Source organism: Orycteropus afer, unplaced genomic scaffold, assembly GCF_000298275.1.
Source record: "Orycteropus afer afer isolate SDZICR_OR568_19922 unplaced genomic scaffold, OryAfe1.0 scaffold00093, whole genome shotgun sequence".
Taxonomy (NCBI): Eukaryota; Metazoa; Chordata; class Mammalia; order Tubulidentata; family Orycteropodidae; genus Orycteropus; species Orycteropus afer.
Window position 1 is genome coordinate 7,084,491 of NW_006921680.1, and position 23,020 is coordinate 7,107,510.

A 23,020-nucleotide genomic window follows, 5' to 3' on the forward strand; every position below is an offset into this window, starting at 1 on the left:
CCTGTCCATCCATGCCTGCTTTGGACTGCATGATAAAGGAGGTGTGTCTGTAGGGTTCCCTACATCCATTTAGAGATTTTGATCTGTCATTAGCTGGGCAACAGTTGTAATTTGTTACTTCTTTTAGTTTAATGTGTAAATGTGTGGGTGTATGTTTGTGTTTCTTTTTCTGAGAATGAGAAGAAAGAATGTAAAAGATTTCACAGTGCTATAGTATTGAATCATATTTCTGTCTTTGATAATGAATGGTAAGTTTATTTTTTAGTGTTATTGTGCACTTATGGTATGCATCTATAAATAAGATATTGATGATTACAAGAGAAATTTGTGAAGTTTAAGCTACATACTGTCCTAAAACCTAGTAAGAGTTAGAAACAGAGCAGGTGATAATATGGGTAAGTACAAAGTGCATGTTTTAAAATAAATAGCACTTGGATGACCTGAGATGTCAGAACTGGAGACAAGGGTGTGTGTTTGTCAATATATCCTTCATGTTTTACAGACTCCTAAGGGAACAAGGGAAGATACAATTTCACCTTTTCTGTGCCAAAACATTTTAATTATATCTTCTTCCAACTACAGCAGTTCAGTAACCAAGGAGCTGACATTGATGCATGTGTTGATAAAGCTGCAAACATTCAAAATGAGATTAACAAAGATTTTGAGCAAAGGGTGACAGCTAATTTTGCACAGTATTCTGCATCTAATTCAGGGCAGTGTAATAATAGAATATTTTATAACTTTTTTGTTATTCAAAAAGACTTTTATGAGTATTTATGTTTGTGGTTATCTTCGTGTCATACTCAAGAAATTATATCTTATCTGTCTTATGGCTTAAAACTATTTGCACCTATGTTATAACCCTGAAACAATATTAAAGGGAAAAAAAAAAAACCTTGTAAGATTTTTAAAAAATGTAAATCATGCTTTCATCCTTAGAACTCTTTGCCATACCTTAATTTCTCTAGACTGGCTAGAGAAGGTACAGAGATGGTGAACAAGTATTTTCTAATAGTGCTTAGTATACACTAATAAAATGACCAAGAGTATACACTAATAAAATGACCAAGAAAAGTTATATTCCATTTATTTAATTAATAAAACTGTAGTTTCTTTATGTTCTTGAGCTCCTTTGAGTACATTTCAGTGTATTTCTTTTTTATTCTCTACTTGAAGGCAGTTGACAGTTTTCTTTCACTTTTCTTTTTGTTTGTGAAATTTTCTTTCTTTCTTTCTTTTTTTTTTTTTCATCCACTCACTTCTCCATCTGCTTTCACTTTTGTTTGCTTGGGCCGTCTCTCATCCCAACTTGATAATGAGGAATGCAGTGTGACCCTGACCTCTATCAGCCCATGCATGACCTTCTGACTCTACCATATAACCTTTGACCTTGTCTTTGACAGCTTGATTAATTACCCTGTGTTATGATTTATGAGTAAGTGCTATGTAAAAATAATAGACAACAGGTGGTCCTCTGAAAACTTTTTGTGGCATGTTTTCTTTTACTGACTAACTTGATGAGCTATTTGAAGTTGGAAACATTCTAGTATGTTGGCCCATATTTTGGTACTTTTATACCATGGAATATAGCATTAGAATTTAGGGAGGTACAACTTGAAATATAGTTGTAACAAACGTTTTACAAAATATTAGCAGGGTGCTGATACCTAAATTCACATTGGGAAGAAGCACAAAACGGAGTCAAGTGACATTTCAGGCATTTCAGTCCCAGGTCACGTCTTGAGAAAATTGCTGAAATAATGGAGGGGGCATTTTTCAAGCAGAGCTGCAGCTCCAACAGCTATGTTTACTTTAACGCTTCACTAGTGACTTCTGATTGGTTGTCATGACCTCATCTCACTGTTGCATTGAGGATGTTGCAACAGTGACATATACATACCCTTCTTGTGAAAAAAAGGTGGGAAATAAACAGAACATATATACATCTTTCAGAAAAGATGAATGGACAGGGGTTTGTCCATTTTAACCATGGGCAGATGTAGTTTACAGATCAAAACACTTTGGGTTTCATTTCCCTTGAGGATGCGCACCTATCTTCTTTCAAATCAGGCAGATAGAATGCTGACCTTGGAAAATATGATTGATAAATCTGTATAAAATGATGTCTTACAGAGCCTTTCTTGAAGGCCAAAACGGATGGTTCCATAGGTCAAAGGATTCTACTCTGGCCCCTGACCTCTCTGGTCACATGTGGCTTGCAGAACTGACAGGTTAATATGCAAGCTGAGTACTTTTAACTCATTTTTTATTTAGCCAACCACAAGAGATTTGAAAAGATGTAGAATTTGCCCCAATTTTTCGTTTGCCCTATAATCGATAATTAATAGGCAAATGAACTTGGATAAACAAAATTAACTTGGGTAAATAAAGTTTTATGTGGGGACAAAAATGTATTCTGGTTTTGGTCAAGCATTTAAAATGTTGTCTGTTTGCAGAATCTTCTTGCTAAGTACATATCTATACTGATTTCTTTAGCAATATTTCTTCGTCTTTGATTCTTTGTGTTCAGCATCACCTGTCTGTTTTAGACCGCTCTGACCTAAGCCATCATCTCCTGATTGAATGATGAATGAAATATTATTTGTTAGTAAGTGCATCTATAGACTTCAAAGTTAAAGGGGCCTGGAGGCCTGTGTTTTTATTTAAATCACAGCAAGTACTTGTGCTGAATAAAATGCTGTGTCTAGCAATAAAATTTGAAGGATCCTAAGATTCCATAGTTTATAAACACAGGTCTGACAATGAAGCTATAGTTATAGCTACAAAAGTATAATAAAATGAAATGGGATGAATTAAAGAGATAGAGTTTACTTTTACCAATATCTGTTCTCTTGATCACCTCCCTGATCTTCTACTAGACTGTGCGATCAAACATAAGAGTTAATTAACATCTTTGTGTATTCTTTGTCTCTTGAAATGTTGGATATTGGAATTGATTTGAGTAAATCATTATTAAAAATGCCAGAAGCTTTATTTATTTAGTTGTAGGATGTTAGATAATCAGTTTGATCATTTTATCTTATTAAAGATAATAGGAGAGGTTTCCATGTAGATTTGAAATGACCTAACTTTTTATCTTATGAGAAATTTGGCATGCATAAGAAATATAAGCATGCCATAAAAGGAATACTTCAATATAAAATGCTTAAGATTCCAAGCTTTAGTTATGGAAGCTTCCTTATTATAGTGGAAATGCATACTTCTTTGATGATATTATACTTAATGCTTGATTTTATAGTGTAGTTTTGCAAAACTTTATTGCTACAGTTCATGAAGCTCACACTAGCACCTCTTTTTTACCTATTTCTGTTGTGTACTGATTGAGTTACTGGGAATAGAAAGAATCAATTCTTAAAATATTATTTATTCTGACTTAAAAGATATAAATTTGTATTACTCTTTTTGAAGTAGTTACATGTAAGTGTTTTGTCTCTACTTGACTATTGGCGTTGACTCTTTAGTTTCCATATACTAATGGTGACATAGCAAAATCTTTGTAGTTTATACAAAGCACTTTCTTTATGGTATTACATTTGACAAAGAAAAGGTGGGAAAGATGAAATTTTACTACCCAGCAGTGGTTGAAGCATGTAGGTGGGTTAGTAAACTTTATTTTGTTACGCCTTTCTCCTACTTGTTATAAAATGGCTATGATTGGTTTCTATGAAATTGTATTAATTAATTTATCAGAAAAAAGTAATTGAAAAAGTAAGTTTTTTATAGAATGATAATTGAATTTGAAACAAAGACATTTATTAGAAGTAGCTCTCATTTCTACAGAATATATTCCTGAGTATTTCTTGATTGTTATTACATTAATTAAATCAACAGTCTGCAATATCTAGAGGGTAAAATATTTTCTAAATAATTTATATGTTTGATAAGAAACATTCATTTTTGAAATCTAAGTGATAAAAATTCTTTAATTGATTATATGGTAGTGACTTAAAATAGAATCATTTTTCATTTGTTGATGCCTCAGTGAAAAATTGATGTTGTGTCTTTATAAAATTGGACAAATGAGTCATATAATTTTCAGTTACATCATCAATAACTTAGACAAAGACTACTTTGATGATTTATGTGTATCTTTTATACTTATTTAGATTGGACACATCAGATTTTAAGAGTCCATATACAATCAAGTAGGCATAATAATTTTTTTCAGTCCATGGTTTCCAAAAATTGATAAAAAGTTGTGATCAAATATTCCTGATACTACTAAAATATTATTGCTAGTGATTAAGTTATAAATTAGGGTAATACTTCTGTAATTCTGGTGACTATAAATTTTGTCCAAAGAATTCACCTTTATTTCAAACTCATTCATTGTGCAAAGATGATGTTCATATTTTTGAAGTCCCATCTTGAGTTTGAAATCTTTCATATTATCATTAAAATATAGTACATCACTACTTTCATCTCTACTTAAGAATTATAGGACTGTTTTGGATTTGTATAATTCATATACTCATATATAAGAAACTCTGTGTGTGTGTGTGTGTGTGTGTGTGTTTAAAGTTCAATTCACTCAAAGAAGGCAGGGAAGAAACATGACAGGAGACCACTTACTCACGGTACAGAATATAGTAAGGAGGCAATTTTCTTTTTGGCCTATGGTGACCTTTTTTGACTATGTTCCTTACACCAGAGACAGTGTACTGAATGCCTCTATTTCATCCTGTTTAGTAGAGTGCAACAGTGTTCTTTAACTTACTTTTGGTGGGAGGAGAAGTTATAGCTGAAATGTGAGAAGGGCATGAAAAGTTGTAAGAGGCACAAGGAAGAGGGGTAGGAACTTCCTTCAAATGTGATTTTAATAACTAGTCAAGTGTGTCCAACTGTAGAAAATCACCAAGTGACAATCTGTCTACCTGACAGTGATCACAATGAATTACAAGACTTTTGAATAGCTATACAGATTAGACTGAAACAGGACCAAATAAAATATCTTTTGTTGGTAAAACTTTGACTTACCAGCTAAGAGACTTAAAAAAAAAAAAAAAATTATGCTTTCATGTAGAAGGTTTAAATTTTAAAATTAGGGTTTTTTAATTTTGTTTTGTTTTGTTTGTAATAAACCTTTCATGAAAAAAAAAACATTTATCTAGAAGTTTTATTTAAAATGAAAAGAATGTACGGTGTTTTGTTAGTCAGTTTGCTGTATGTTAATACACAGAGAATATTCACATATACAAAAGGATTATATCTTAATTAACAGTCCTATCAGTAAAATCAGAACTTTTGTGATCTTGAAAATCTACAAACCAAATCAAGGTTTTAGACAAAACAATCATCTGATTGGGGGAGAAAAATGGAAACAGTCTGAATGAAGTTTATATGCACCTTGTGAAGTCAACAGTTAAAAACAGCAGCCATGTGCTCCAATATAGCATATTTCAAAATAAAATAATTTAGTCCATGTTAATATTGGTTTAATCTTACTGCTTTAATTTTGAAAATCATCTACTTACGGTAGGTTTGATAGAAGGGAATTAAATTTTAAACTTCAAGTAGAAAATCCTATACTTAAGACTTTCAGAAAAATACATAAAATTTTTAGTAAGTAGGAAATTTAATAAGCTTAATGTTCTTTATGTCTCTATGGATATTTTATCATAATATAATACATCTTTTAACTATGCCCTTACAAGACTTTACAAGGACATAACTGGGACAACCACAATACAGAGACGGGAAGAAAAGGCAAGATATATAATAGCTTCAGAACTTTGTGTGATACATACTTACTAGTGGTTATTGTTTATTCTTTTCTATTTTCTAGTGATTAGTTTCTTTTGTCAGTTATAAAATAATATAAATACTAAATGTTTCCTTAATCATAACCATAGAAATATTTACTTCGCTACATTAAATCAGACAGGAAAATACATGTTTTCCAAACTTAAAGGAAAAAAAAAATGTTTACTACTTCACAAGCTTTATTTTAAACTTTAGAGCTTAACATGTTTCTTGGTACTAGATTTTAATAAAGAAACATTATGGTAGTTTGAAAACTGAAAAAAAAATTAAGATTTTCTTCTATACATCCTAGTACAACATTTATTTTGTTTTATGGCTTGCTGGCCTTCTGAAAGAAGACATGAATAAAATTCAGGGTGTACAAATACATATTATATATTTCTGATAATATAGATTTGTAAATCTGTAGAATATTTGATCAGATTTATTTGTTTATTGCTTATTCTTTCTTATGGTTAAAAAAAAAAAGGTCATTAAAGGGTAATTGTAAAGTAAAGAAAATTCAACAAAATGTAATTTGAATTGTAAGCTTCAATTTCAAATAATTTATTATCCTAAAGTATATATTATAAAAATTAATGTTGTTTGTAAGTATGCTTGTTATTTAATAATTTATTCTGGTCATTTTGGGAAGCTCTAGGAGATCTGATACACATTTTTTTAAAAAAAATTTAGCCTTTACAATCTTTATGTTGCGATTATGTCTTTTTGTTCTATAGGTAATCTATACTTATTTACACAAACTGTAAAACCAATCAATTTAAAATGACTTTTTATTGGAAAAATATAAACAATAATGAATTTTTTGTAAAGGAATATTTTAATGTATATTCAACTTAGTAAATCACTTAGTATGAGAACTTTTTGATGGATTGTAAATGGTTTCTAAGATTCATTTGTGTATTCTTTTTTTCCTTTCAAAACAGGAAGGATATGGAGTAATAGTATTGAATCCCAATGAAAACTATATTGAAATAGAAAAGCCTAAGATACACGTACAGTCATCTTCTGATAGTTCAGATGAACCAGCAGAAAAACGAGAAAGAAAAGATAAAGTCCCTAAAGAAACAAAGAAGCGACGTGATTTCTATGAGAAGTATCGTAACCCCCAAAGAGAAAAAGAAATGATTCAGTTGTATATCAGAGTAAGTGAAATCATTCCTTTTCTTCATTATTTCCTTCTCTTTATTTAGGTTTTATTCCATGTAAATTACTTTGCTTGTGTTCTTTTTAAAAGAAATAATTAATTCTTTGATTTTTAGCCATCCATTTCCCATAGGTATCTGCTTCTTGGAAGAAATATTTTCTATTACTTATTCAGAATTATAGAACACATCATTCCTGTTTCAGAGTGATATTTTATTTAAGTCTCAAATGCAAATGCTATTTTTTTGTATGTCATATACTCCTTCAAGGAAAATTTTCTATAACAATTTTATTGTGATATGTGCAGAAGGAAGAAAACTTTCCAATCCAGCTTTCCAACATACTATTTCTGTAAGGTATTATGCCCTTATGTTGTCCATAAGAAAGCATACATGTGGCCTAATAGTTTTAAGACATATTACCTGCTGAGTTAATAAAAACACTGTACAAAACACCAGCCTTCATCTTGGGTGGTAATAGTTTTACTGGATAATGCATTGTTTTCGTCTGAGCAGCATTCTGTCCGCTATGTCTCAGCTTAATTCCAGAAAGCAGAGAGTGGGAGATAGAGTAATTAATATCTTAATAAATATTTAAGGTAGAATAGTTTAGGGATAGTGTAATGAGGGAACTCTGTCCTTTGCTCTTTTCTTACCCAGTGAACCTTTGTGCTTTGTAATGCTAGTGTGATGGGATCATGCTGCCCAAGGAGTTCTGATTGGGCAGAGGGCACAAACAATTTTATTTGCACTTTGACACATTCTGCTTAATATAAATACCATGCCTTATATATCAGAGATATATTCATATGATTTTCCAAGCCCTTATTATGGACTCTAGAAGTTAAATTTAGTAGTAAAGCATGTCAAAAATGCCACTGGGTAAGTAAAGCAATAAATTGCTATGTTCTTCAAGTGAGAAATTCAGAACATTTAAGCATAGATTAATATCTTGCAAATTACACTGTAGGGTAGTAATAAAGTTTCAAATTATGCAACTAGTTATCTTTACATTTACTTAAAATGATCACTAATAAAATGTTTCATACCATCTTTGAAGGGAAATACTTTGTTTTTTAAAGTTATTGATTTTCTTTATTATACTTTTAGCTCATGGTATAATTAAGGGAGCCCTGGTGGCACAGTGATTAGAATGCTCAGCTGTTAACCACAAGGTCAGCAGTGCCAACCAGCGGCTCCATAGAAGAGAGATGAGGCAGTCTGCTTCTGTAAAGATTTACAGCCTTGGAAACCTGCGAGGTAGGCAGTTCTTCCCTGTCAACAGGGTTGCTTTGGGTTGGAATCAACTCGATGGCAGTAGGTTTGATATTCAGTAAATTATGACAATAAAACTAGTGAAAACAGCGTATAAATTCTCAAGACCCAAAATGGACACTGACCAAGAATACCTATAGCACTTCGTGTAATGAGTTCAGCAAAAGTTAGGCAAATTATATTTAAATTTCTCAAAAGTACCTCATTACTTAATATGCAATTTGATGAATAAAAACAATTACTGAATTTGGAATCAGTGGCTAGCTTGCTTGTGCTACTTCTGTTAACTCCTTCATTTTCTACAAATGCATAAGGATCATGATGTCACCTTCTTCTCTATGATTTGTGCCACACTTCCTACTATATGATCTAGTCTTTCAACTCAGGTTTTATGATGGAGTTTTAAAAAAATTACTTCTGATATCCAGATCCCATAAATGAATTTATCAGGTTTTTGAAATATGGAAATCATTAACAGTATTCACTTGCTTATGCAAAATGTAAACAAAAAGAGATTTTTTTATATTGTTTTTGGTTTCTTCTCTTCATGAGCAGTTTCTTTTATTTGCTTTATGACGTACAATTTAAGCATCTACTTCAGAAATCTGGCCTGTGGGTTTTAATTCTTATCTTCTCTGTATCTTGTCACCTTGCCTTTCATTTGTTTTCTTTTGTTGCCTTGTGTGCATTTTCTTTACTTTCCCTTTCACATCTGCTTTATTTAGACTCACATCTATTTTTTTCTTACAGCAAGAAAAAATATTTTTGTGTTGCTTCATCATTAAGACCTGCTTTTTTTTCCTTTTGTCTTTTCTCTTTAGTTCTTTTTTTTTTTTTCTTGTTCACTCTTTTGCCAGTGTCACTACTTTTCCTTATCACGTTTTTCTGCATCTTTCTCTTCCTCTCGTCTCATTTTTACTCAGTAATCCAGTCTCTCCCTGAAAAGCACTAAAAGACAAAAACATATTTAAGTAGATAGTACACATTTATATCTGATTATCTTAGCTAGAAAATGTTATTTTCTCTTAATAAACATCCTTTCTCCTAAAATCTTCCAGAATTGTGCAAAACAACAGAGGTAAGTGGACGTTCTTCAAACATACTTATAAATGATAAGGCTTGATCCTATAATAGAAAAGAGATGAATGATTGGTTTTGTGGAAAATGAATTAATTCTTAGGTAATTTTGATTCACTTCTTTTGGTGCTCTCCTTCCCTCTGCATGTCTCAAAATAACAACTGTTTGTAGTTTTAAAACTCAGAGCAAAGTATATGATACAGATAAATTCATATATTTCTTCACCATGTACATTTTCCAATTGATCATCTGTTTTCAACAGCTGCATGTGGTAGTTGCACCACATAATTTCACTTTCATTTTATAGTTAAGAAAACTAATGCACACAGGGTCCATGTTTATCTAGGATAGCATAGTAATATTAATGGTAGAAGTAAGTGCTGGAACTAAAACTACTTGTTAGTTAGATCCTTGCTCTCTTTCCTTTACACTACATTGTTCTAACCAGTTAAAAACAAAATTCTTATCTGAAGTATGAAAACTAAGCCATATGGAATGTATGCATTATATAATATGGTAACTTACAACTTCTGATGATGATAAAGGTAGATTTTTGGCCAGTTCTCATTTAATAGACACTATTAAAGGTCCCTGGGTGGGACCTATTAAAGGTTCGCACTATACTACTAAATTGAAGATTGCCAGTTAACACCTACCCTGTGGTGCCAGAAAGAAAAGCCTGGTGATCTGTTTCTATAAACAATACAAATGCAAAAAATCTACAGGGCAGTTCTACTCTGTAACACATGGGGTCAGCTTGAATTGGAATTAACTTGGCAGCAACAGGTTGTGGTTGTTGTTTCTGTTAGGTGCCATCGCTCTGACCCACAGTGACCCTGTGGGCAGCAGAATGAAAACACTGCACAATCCTGCACCATCCTCCTAATCCTTGCTATGCTTGAGCCCATTGTCACAGCCACTATGTCAGTCTGTCTCATTGAGCATCTTACCCTTCTCTACTGACCCTCTACTTTACCAAGCATGATATCCTTCTCCCAGGACTGCTCACTTCTGGCAACATGATCCAAGTACACGAGATGAAGTCTGGCCATTCTTGCTTTCCAGGAACCTTCCAGCTATACTTCTTTAAGGAAAAATCTGTTCATTCTTCTGGCAGTCCATGGTATTTTCAGTATTCTTTGCAACATACTACAATTCAAATGCATCAGTTCTTGTTTGGTCTTCCTTATTCATTGTCCAGCATTCACATGCATGAAAATACCATGGCTTGGGTCAGATGCACCTTAGTCTTCAAAGTGACATCTTTGCTCTTGAACACTTTTAAGTGGTCCTTTGCCACAGATTTACCTAATGCAATGTCATGTGATTTATTGACTGCTGCTTCCATGGGTGTTGCTTGTGGATCCAAGTAAAATGAAATCCTTGACAACTTCACTCTTTTCTCCATTTATCATGATGTTCCTTACTGGTCCACTTGTAAAGATTTTTGTTTTCTTTATGTTGAGGTGTAATCCATACTGAAGTCTATAGTTTTGTTTTGTTTTGTTTTTTTCCTGGTTTTAAAACATTCAGTATCCACTTGCTCTGTTTGAACAACTGCCACTTGATCTATGTACAAGTTCCTCATGAGTACAGTTAAGTGTTCTGCAATTCCCATTCTTCACAGTGTTATCCATGATTTGTTATGATCCACAGTCAAATGTCTTTACGTAGTTAATAAGGCACAGGTAAACATCTTTCTGGTATTCTTTGCTTTCAGCCAAGATCCATCTGACTTCAAAATTGATATCGCCTTGTTCCGTACCCTCTTCTGTATTTGGCTTGAATTTGTAGCAGCTCTCTGTCAGTGTAAAGCTGCAGCCATTTTTGAGTTATACTTGTGTGTGGTATTAATAATGTGTTTGATAATTTCCACATTCTGTTGGCTCACCCTTCCTTTTTTTTTTTTTTTTTCTCTTTCTTTTTTGTTTGCTTTGGGTGCAAATTTACAAAGCAAATTTGATTTACATTTAACAGTTCATGCACATTTAATTTCATGGCCCTGATTATCCTCCCCTCCCTGTGACTACCTCCTTCCTGTGCCCTTCTTAACTATGCATTTCTTTCTGTCCAGCTTTCCCTCTATGTGAATGTTACCCTTCTGGTGTCTCATGGCTGATTAATCTAAGGGATGCATCTTCCTGAGGTAGGTGTTCTGCATGTAGTCTTTCTACTATTGGGCTGAGAGCCAATCCATGGAAGTGAGTCCATTTCTAGACCTGAAGAATAACCCAGGGCCATAGTCTCAACAGTCTCTATCTGACCAGTAATTCTGGTTGATTTTGTGGATCACCCTTCTTTGGAATGGACACACATATGGATCACTTCCAGTCAGATGGCCAGGTAGCTATCTTCCAGATTTCTTGGCATAAATGAGTGAGCACTTCCAGCCCTCATCCCTTTGTTGAAACATCTCAGTGGGTATACTGTCAATTCCTAGAACCTTGTTTCTCAGCAATTCCTTCAGTGTAGCTTGGACTTCTTCCTTCAATACCATTGGTTCTTGCTAACATTTGTTGTTGTTATGTGCTGTTGAGTCAGACCCATCGCATAGCAACCCCTCTTTGGGTTTCTGAGGCAGTATCACTATGGAAGTAGATTGCCCCATTTTCCTTCCAAGGAGTGGCTGGTGGATTTGAACCACCAGCCTTCTGGTTTGTAGTCAAGTGCCTTAGGCACTACGCTAATTCTTTTTGGTACACAGACTCTGTATTCCTTCCATCTTCTTCTGATGTTTCCTATATTATTCAATATTTTGCCCATAGAATCCTTCAGTATTGAGGTGGGAAGGTGATATCCTACTAACAGACCATACCCTATGTCCCTCTATCAACAGAGATATTGAGAAACAAGGTAAAACAGATGCAAATAATGATACTTGAATTATGAGCAGCAAATGAGAACATAAAGTATTAGACCCAGTGAAGACAGCAAAAGGGAGCAGGTTAAGGAACAGGGCAAAAATTTAAAAACCACCCAGCCATCAGGGCTGAAGAGAAGTCATAAGAAAGACAAAGGAGGTTAAGGAGGAGGGGGAAGAAATCATGGAAACCATAGACATTAAAGACTCAGAATAGTCACACTGAGAGTTTTTCAAGGTGAGCTGGGGTTGAGAGTGGGGATGAAGATCATACTAAGAAATGGAGCAGGACCTCTTTAGCTTAAGCTGCTGCAGAGTCTGGACAGGAACAGGGGAAAGGGAAGAGAATCTCTGTCCTAATAAACAGAACCTCAAATAGGACACACAGCAGTGGGTTTGAGACCAACTCTTAGCACCCATTTTAGCACAGAGTGGAACTGGGACCTGGGATTTCCCAATTTGTGGATCTGCATGGAGAAGGTTGGCCCTATATCCTTTGGGGTGGCTGGAGGGTTCAACCTGTGGGACTTTGATTGATAGGTGGGCTCCATAATTGACAGATTGCTCCAGATGGAGCCAAGGGCCACAACTCTCCTTTCTGCACCTGCATCGCTGACTGAATTATCTCACACTAATCACAGAAAACAGCCTCTATCTTTCTCTCCAGGGGATTGCTTTTTGTGTCAATGCCCTTTCTCCTGCATAGGTGCTCCAGTGAGTGAGTGGATTCTGCCATAGCAGTTAGTTCCCAGGGCCACTGGCTGAACATAACTGGAGGGACCCTTCTACAAATGCCTTATTCTCCCTTCATTTTTCTGCTATTCTCTTGCCTAATTTTTCTTCCTTTATACCTGGTCAGTTGCTCCAGTGCTCATTGTTTTCTTTCATTTTTGCCAAATCTTCATCCTTTACACCCCCTACTTTTGTTTTCTCTTTTTTTCTTATATTCCTTTTTATTTTTCCCTATTTCTTATCATCTATTTTTGTTCTATCTTTTTATGTCTTCTTCTTCTCCTTAGCCTTTTTCTTTTCCTTTATTTCCCCCAGCCTTGTCCAATGGGAGGAACTTATAACCCTCCACTAGTCAGCCATATCTACTACACTGACCATGTCACCCAACTGACAAGTAACACCAATAGCTTCTGCACCACAGGATCAGTGACAGACAGCGGACAACACCTCATTCCAATTGCAAATCCTCTTCATGATGAACAGAGACCTGTACCCACATCCCCATCAGTGATTCCACCAACCCAGAGAAAGCTGGAGAATGACCAAGTATATTTTTATAAAATGGTATAGCCGAGTAAACAACCAAAGTGCTTCACACTTCCAGATATAGTAAAACACAAAACCAGGGTGAAACAAATCAGTACATAACTGACAAATACAACAACTTCAAAATGTCTAGGAAACAACAGACAACTTCAAATAAAACAAAAAAATGAAAGAAGATAGTAGAAACAAGTGTCCAAGCTAAATAAATAGGAAATATTGCTGAGGAAGAACAAGCAATAGAACTGTCTGGTAAGTAAATCAGAAGATTTCCTTCCAAGATTCTCCCTCCAAGAGCTAAGGAAACCATAAATAGAAGCAATGAGAAAACATACTGTACCCTGGAAGAATTCAGGAAAATCATTCAAGAATAAAATAAATTCACAATTAGAAATCATACAAAAACAGCAATGAGAAACCCAGTAGATGAACACTAAATTTATGGAGATAGATAACACATTGGAAATGACAAAAGAGTAGATAGAACTGGCTGAAGAATGCATTTCCCAGCTAGAAGATAAATCCCATGATGCCAGTCTGTATGATGAAAAATCAGAACAAAGATCTAAGAGAAATAAAGAAAACCTAAGAGTTATATGGGATGACATGAAAAGAAGCAGCATATGCTTGATTGGAATCCCAGATCAAGAGAAGTCAAAAAAAAAAAAAAACCTGAGAAAATTGTCAAAGACTTGCTGACAGAAAAGCTCCCTCATATCATGAAAGAAGAAAAGATATCCATCCAAGAAGCTCAACTCCATACAAGACAGACCCCAAGAGAAAGTCACCAAGACATACCATAATCATACTTTCTGGGCAACCAATAAGACTGAGCTCTGATTTCTCAGCAGAAACCATGCAGGCAAGAAGGCAGTGGGGTGGCATGTACAAACCTTGAAGAAAGAGAATTGCCAACCAAGAATTATACCCAGCCAAACTGTCCATCAAATATGAGGGTGAGATCAATACATTCCCAGACAAACAGAAATTAAAGGAATTAGTGAAAACCAGACCAACCCTATAAGAAATGCTAAAGGGAGTCCTTCCAATACAGAGCCCACAAATAGAAAACAACAAATGAAAATTAAGACACTTGACACCACCACCTAGATACCAAAAACCAGAAAAAGGATTCTTAAAATAAGCTCACAAAAAAAATGTACATAGAGAAATAGGGGAGTCAATCTGCAGACAACATCAGCAACAAAGCAAATAGAGGGAATAAAATCTTAATCACAAAACTGCCAAATGGAGAGGAACACAGGACAATGTCTTTATAGAATAGACTATTCCAAAGTAAGGGAGGTAAGAATTTACTTGAGGGTAACCACAAAGAAAATTAACAATCATTCTAACCAGACTAAGAAAGAAGAAAATCATGAGGCCTTAGTAACCACAAAACCAACAATTATGAAGAAAAGAGACAGAGGAAAAAAAAAAAAACACTTGATTAAAAAAAATGAACTCAGCACAGAAGAATATTTGGAACAAAGAAATAACGAACAATGTGTTTAAAAAAAACAAAGCACAATGGTGACAATAAATTCTTACCTACCACTAATTACACTTAATGTGAATGGACTAGATGCACCAGTCAAGAGGAGAGTGGCAGATTGGATAAGAAAAGAAGACCCATCAATATGCTGACTACAAGAGACCCACCTTAGACACAAAGATAAAAATAAATTATAAATCAAGGAGTAGAAAAAAAAATATATCAGACTATTGGCAAGCAAAAAAGAGCAGGAGTGGCAATATTAATTTCTGATAAAATAGACTTCAGGGTGACAAACAGCATAAGGGACAAAGAAGGACACGATATGATCATGTTAAAAAGGTCATTTGACCAAAAGACAGTATCATAATAATTATCTGTACACCCAATGAAAGAGCTCCAAAATACATAAAGGAAATATTACATAAATATTAATTGAAGAGAAAAATAGACAACTCTACAACAGTAGTAGAAGACTTTAACACATCACTTTCAAGTAAAGACAGAGAAAAGGACAAAAACAAAATCAAAGATACAGAAGATCCCAACAACACAATCAACCACCTTAATCTTACACACATTTACAGAGTATGCCAACCAACAGAAACACAATACACATTCTCCAGTGTCCATGGATTATTCTCCAGAGTAGACCATATGTTAGGTCACAAAACAAGCCTCAATAAATTTAAAAATATTGAAATACTACACAATATTTTCTCAGATCCCCATGCTTTAAAATTAGAAATCGATAAGAAGACCAAGGAGAGAAATCAAATATGAGGAAACTGAATAATACACTGCTAAAAAACTAGTTGGTAATGGAAGAAGTAAAGTGTAAAATAGAAAAATTCCTAAAACAAATGAGAATGAAAATACAACTTACCAAAACCTTTGAGACACAGAGAAAGCAGTAGTCAGATGTCATTTTATAGCAATAAATGCACACATCAAAAAAAAGAAGAAAGCATCAAAATCACTTTCACTCAACAATCCAGCAATTAGAAAGAGAGCAACAAAAGAAACCTACAGTTTCCAGAAGTAAAGAAATAATAAGCATCACAGCAGAAATAAATGAAGCAGAAAAAAAAAAAAATAGAGAAAATCAACAAGACAAGAAGCTGGTTCTTTAAAAAAACTAACAAAATCGACAAACCACTGGCAAAGTTCACAAAGGAGAAGAAAGAAAATGCAAATAAAATGAATAATGAATGAGAAGAGCGAAACCACAACAGAACCAACTGAAATAAAAAAAAGATAATAACTGAATATTATGAAGAAAAGATTCGAGAACTTAGAAAAGATGGACAAATTTCTGGAAACACAAGATCTACCTACTAACCCAGTCTGAGATAGTATACTTGAACAGACCCATAACAAAAGAAGAAATGGAGCAGGTCATAAAAAAAAAAAAAAAACTCCCCCCCAAAAAAAGTCCTGGCCCAGACAGCATCACTGGAGAATTCTATCAAATGTTCAGGGAAGAGCTGATATATATACTACTCAAACTATTCCAGAACATAGGAAATAATGGAGTCCTGCCAAAGTCATTCTATGAAGTAATCACAACACTGATACCAAAACCAGGTAAAGACACCACTAAAAAGGAAAATTACAGACCAGTATCCCTCATTACTATAGACTCAAAAATCTTCAATGAAATTCTAGCCAATGGAATCCAACAACATATCAAAAAAATACACTTTGACCAAGTGAGATTCATACCAGATATGCAAGGATGGCTCAACACCAGAAAATTAATCTATGTAATCCATCATAAATACAAGAACCATGTGATCATATCAATGATGGAGAAAAGACATTTGATAAAATCCAACACCCATTCTGGTTTAAAACTCTCAGCAAAATAGGAATCCAAGGAAGAATCCTGAACATAATAAAGGGCATATATACAAAACCAACAGCCAACATAATTGTCTATGGAGAAAGACTCAAAGCATTCCCTGTGCAAACAGGAACCAGACAAAGATGCCCTCTATCTCCACTTCTATTTAGCATTGTATTGGAAGTCCTAGCCAGGATATTAAGGCAAGAAAAATAAATAAAAGGCATCCATATTGGCAAAGAAGAAATAAAGCTATCTATTCACAGATCACATGATCTTATACATAGAAAACCCAAGACACTGAGCAAACAAATTACTGGAACTTACAGAAACCTTAAGCAAAGCGGCAGGATACAAATGAAACATAAAAAATCAGTTGGATTCTTCTGCACCGACAGAGAGACCTCTGAAAAGGAAATAAGGCAAATGATACTATTTACAATACCTACCAAAAAGATAAAACAGTTAAGAATAAATTTTACGAGGGACAAAAAAGACCTATACAAAGAACATTACAGAGCACAACTAGAAGAAACTACAAGAGATCTACATAAATGGAAGAACATGGCATATTCATGGATAGGAACACTGAACATAGTGAAAATGTCAATACTATCCAAAGCAATTGTGTTGGACTGGGTTCTCTAGATAAAGAAAACCAGTAAATCTTATATATATGGAGCAAGAGAAATTTATCTTATGAAAATGGCTCACAGACTTATAGAAGCTGGCAAGTCCAAAGTTCTTGGATCAGACATCAATCTGGAGGCTTTTCCCAATTCACGCAGCTGCAGGGACTGAGAAGCTCAAGGTTGGCAGGCAGTATACTGCCGGTTGACTCCAACGAATGATGAATCCAAGATCTCCAGGCCAAATGGTGGATTGTTCGCTCATGGACAGTTGTAGGCAGCGCAACAAAATCCCGATCCACAGAAGAGTGTCTCTGTTCCCAGCATGTCGATAAATATACTGGAAGCAGGCCACACCCCTAGGGAAACTCCCTTTCACCAGATTGGCTGCTCAAAACATATACATCTGATCCCATCATTGGAACAGCCCACATCACAGTTGCTTAAACCACACAAAATTGTGGTGCAGACAGGTTGACACACAGCTCCAACTATCACAGTCCTTCCCTTGTCAACGTGGCAGTTGTACACATCTTCTTAACCACATATCATCTCTAAATAAGGACAATTATAAAGTCACATTTGTGTGTAACATGATACGATAACACACATACAACCACAATGCATTAACCTTATTTACATTTAACAGTTCATAACAGAAGGAAACAAAAATATTTGATGCACATACACAATGAAGAAATACAACAATCACAGTCCTCGTTTCTGCAACTGGTCATGTGGTCATAGCTGATATTCAGAACTATCTTCTTCCACCACCCATTCTGTATTTCCCTTGCCCTCAGAAAGCACCTCAGCTGGTTGTGGTTCTTTGCCTGGTGGGGCGACCCAAACCTTAATTCCTGAAGGGTCTGGGCCGTTAGCAGTCATATCAGAATTAGGTTGCTGTAATTTTCCATTGACTTTAATCACAGGGCATGGTAGTACTAAGAGATGTCCTAAAGAATCTCCTGTATTCCAGGCATATTCTTCTTTACCTCCATTATGTAATGTCAATCCAGTTTCTCCTTGGTAATCAGGATCTGTCATACCAGATAGTACAGTCATGTTCTTCTTTGTTGATCCAGAAGCATGAGGAAGCCAAGATGACCAGGTAGCATTCTTAATTCCCTGTTCAATGCAATCAGTAGTGTGTCTCCAGGTGAGAGTGTTCCTCCCTTTGGGAAAGATCTCAGACCTATAGAGCATAGAGTAGAAGGGACAGGAAGCAAAAATTTTTTGAGTGGGTCACTAGGTATAATCTTGAGTGGTACCACTCCCATTTCTACCCCTTGGTTCCTAGACCTGTGAATCCTGGCTATTGGAGAAACGGAACCATATATTGGACGCTGGTTTAGAGCATATACAGCCTCCTGGAAAACATTGCCGCAACCCTTCAAGGTATTGCCACCTAGCTGGTGCCATAATTGTGTTTTCAGTAGGCCATTTCATCATTTTATCAAGCCAGCTGCTTCTGGATAATGGGGAACATGGTAAGACCAGTGAATTCCATGAGCATAGGCCCATTACTGTACTTCTTTTGCTGTGAAGTGAATCCCTTGATATGCAGCAATGTTGTGTGGAATACCATGACAGTGATTAAGGCATTCTGTAAGTCCACGGATAGTAGTTTTTGGCAGAAGCATTGCATACAGGAAAGGCAAATCCATATCCAGAATAAGTATCTGTTCCAGTAAGAACAAAATGCTATCCTTTCCATGATGGAAGTAGTCCAGTGTAATCAACCTGCCACCAGGTTGCTGGCTGATTACCCTGAGGAATGGTTCTATATCACGGACTCAGTGTTGGTCTCTGCTCCTGGCAGATTGGGCACTCAGCAGTGGCAGTAGCCAAATCAGCCTTGGTAAGTTGGAGTCCATGTCGCTGAGCCCATGCATAACCTCCATCCCTGCCACCATGGCCTCTTTGTTCATGAGCCCATTGAGCAATGACAGGAGTAGCTGGGGGAAAAGGATGGCTGGTTTCCACTGAATGTGTCATCCTATCCACCTGATTGTTAAAGCCCTCCTCTGCCAAGGTCACCTTTTGGTGGGCGTTCACATGAGACACAAATATCTTTACTCCTTTTGCCTATTCAGAGATATCTATCCACATACCTCTTCCCCACACATCCTTGTCACCAGTTTTCCAATCATGCTCTTTCCAAGTCCCAGACCATCCAGCCAAGCCATTAGCCACAGTCCATGAATCCGTATATAATCCCACATCTGACCATTTCTTATTCCATGCAAACTGAACAGCCATATGCACGGCTCAAAGTTCTGCCCATTGGGGGAATTTCCCTTCACCACTGTCCTTCAGGGAAGTTCCAGAAAGGGGCTGCAGTGCTGCTGCTGTCCACTTTTGAGTGGTGCCTGCATATCACGCAGAGCCATCTGTAAACCAGGCATGAGTTTTCTCATTCTCAGTCTACTGATCTAAGGAAGTCCCCATGAGACCATAGATGCAGACTGGGAGAGGGAAGGTAATATGACTGAGGTGGAGAATGTAGGCATTTGGACCACTTTCTCATGCAACTTACTTGTGCCTTCAGGTCCTGCTTGAGCCCAGTCTCTGACATACCACTTCCATTCAATGATGGAGTACTGCTGTGCACGTCCAACTTTATGACTCTGTGGGTCAGACAACACCCAGTTCATGATGGGTAGCTCAGCCCTCATGGTGACTTGGTGGCCCATGGTTAGGAATTGAGCCTCTACTAAAGCCCAGTAACAAGCCAAAAGCTGCTTCTCAAAAGGAGAGTAGTTATCTGCAGAGGATGGCAGGACTTTGCTCCAAAACCCCAAGGGTCTGTGTTGCAATTCACCAATAGGGACCTGCCGAAGGCTCCAAACAGCATCTGTATCTACTACAGACACTTCAGGCACCATTGGATCAGTCGGATCATATGACCCAAGTGGCAGAGCAGCCTGCACAGGAGCTTGAACCTTTTGCAGAGCCTTCTGTTGTTCTTGGCTCCACTCAAAACTAGCAGCTTCCTGAGTCACTTGATAAATAGGCCACAGCAACACACCCAAATGAGGGATATGCTGCCTCCAAAATCCAAAGAGATCCACTAGACATTTTGGGGGAAGCCAGATACAATAACTTATCCTTCACTTTAGTAGGAATATCTCAACATGCCCCCCACCATTGGATCCCTAGAAATTTCACTGAGGTGGAAGGTGCCTGAATTTTTGGGGGGTTAATTTCCCAACCTCTAGTATGCGTATGTCTCACCAATAAGTCTAGAGTCATCAATACTTCTTCCTTACTAGATCCAATCAGCGTAATGTCATCAATATAATGGACCAGCGTGATGTCTTGTGGAAAGGAAATGCAATCAAGATCCCTATGGACTAAATTATGACATAGTGCTGGGGAGTTGATATACCTCTGAGGAAGCACTGTGAAAGTATACTGTTGGCTTTGCCAGCTGAAGGCAAACTGCTTCTGATGGTCGTTTGAAATTGGTATTGAGAAATAGGCATTGGCCAGATCAATAGCTGCATACCACGTACCAGGAGATATACTAATTTGCTCAAGCAATGAAACCACATCAGGAACAGCAGCTGCAATTGAAGTCACCACCTGATTAAGTTTACGATAATCTCCTGTCATTCTCCAAGATCCATCTGTTTTTTTCACAGGCCACACAGGTGAATTAAATGGGGATGTGGTAGGAATCACCACCCCTGCATCCTTCAAGTCCTTGATGGTGGCAGTAATCTCTGCAACCCCTCCAGGGATGCGGTATTGCTTTTGATTGACTGTTTTTGTAGGTAGAGGCAGCAGTTCTAATGGCTTCCACCTGGTTTTTCCTACCATAATAGCCCTTACTCCACATGTCAGGGACCCAATGTGTGAATTCTGTCAATTGCTCAGTATGAATTCTGGAACTAGGGAAATCACTACAGGACGGGTTTGGGGACCCACTGCACCTACTGTGAGACATACCTTAGCTAAGGCGCATTCAATAATTTTACCTCCATATGCTTCCACTCTGACTGGCGGGCCACAATGACACTTTGGGTCTCCTGGAATTAGTATCAGTTCAGAGCCAGTGTCCAGTAATCCCCGAAAAGTCTGATTATTTCCTTTTCCCCGGTGAATAGTCACTCTCATATAAGGCCTCAGATCCCTTTGGGGAAGGCTGGGAGAAAGATTGACATTATAAATTTTTGGCAATAGTGGGGTCCTTCCTCAAAGGGACCTGGCCTCCCCTTCATTCAAAGGGTTGTGGGTCTGTAAACTTACTCAAGTCTGGGAATTGATTGAGAGATTGTGACTCTGCATTCTGGGGATTCAATCTAGGCTGCTGTTCACATGACCTAGAATTCTTCTGTCTATACAGATCAAGTAAATACTTAGTAGGTGCCATGTATTTCACTACCAGGAACACCATGATTAATTAGCCAATGCCATAATTCCACATAAGATAGACTATTATGATTACTGTTCCCACTCTGCTGTCCATTATGGTAATCACGCCCACCTTGCCTGTGTTGATTAACTGCTGCCACTTGGCTCCTACTACCTCAAGGTCCAATCAGCCCCATTGTAGTTAAATGTCTGGGTTCAGTTAGGGCAGTTCCCACTGTCAAATCAGGTTTGCATAAAATAGCAATCACAGCAGTCTTCAAGGATGCTGGAGCTCCTTTCACAAATTTATTTTCACCAAACTGGTGAAAGACATGTCTTCTGGACTCTCCAGTTCTAGCTCTAGGGGTCTAATCTGATAAATCCATTCTAACAGGCCAATTTTCCTAAGCCTCTGGATACCTTCTTCTGTATTATACCAAGGCAGGTTTGGTACTTCAACTTGGCTTAAGGTAGGCCACCCCATAATCCATCCTTCAGTAAGCCAACCAAATAAACTATTAGATCCTTTTATAACCTCTTGAGCTGAAACACTGAATAAAGAATCTGTACTTAGTGGGCCTAAATCAATAAATGCAGAATGATCCAATCTTACATTCCTTACACCATTATCCCACACCCTCAGTAGCCATTGCCATACATATTCTCCAGGTTTCTGTCTGTACATGTTAGCAAAATCAATTAGGTCTTTTCGGGTGTAGCATACCACCTCCTCAGTCACACTTTGTATTTCACTTTTTGGGGCTCACTTGGGCTTAACTTTAGTTATAGGTCTAGCTGCAACAATGGGTGGTTGGGGCAGTTCCTAAGAACATTCAGCAATGTCTTCCATGGCCTCTGCCTCAGCCAATGACCCAGCAGGAACAGTGGGGTTAATCCTATCAAACTGAGGTGAAGGGGATAATGGTTTTTCAGTAATCCCTTCAGAAGGAAGGAATTCAACAGAATTTACAGGCTCTGTATCCTGATTGCCCTATCTGCTAATTTGTCCCCATTCCAGATTTCACGATCCCATTTTTTCCCAATCAATGCCCTCACTTTAACTTCAGACACCATTCTGGGTTGATAATTTATTTGGCGTTGTAATTCAGCCACCCTTACAGTAAGAGTCTGGGTTTGTTTTTTGGCAATATCTGCTCTGTTACTAGAAGAAATAAAGCTTTCTTTCAGAGCACAACTGGAAACACTGAGGTCTTTTATGTGGTGCTTTAGCTGTGACTCAGCAGCTCTGAGCTCATCTTGCTCTTTCACCACTT

General features: G+C 36.6%; 1 protein-coding gene across 1 annotated transcript in view; it reads left to right on the forward strand.

Moving 5' to 3' along the window:
- The window catches only part of FAM172A (family with sequence similarity 172 member A), a 670,447-nt gene that overhangs the window by 197,978 nt on the left and 449,449 nt on the right, over positions 1 to 23,020 (forward strand). Inside the window, exon 6 of the mRNA XM_007942555.2 lies at positions 6,711 to 6,929. Coding sequence (XP_007940746.1) covers positions 6,711 to 6,929 — 219 coding nt within the window. The remainder of the gene's footprint in view (positions 1 to 6,710; positions 6,930 to 23,020) is intronic.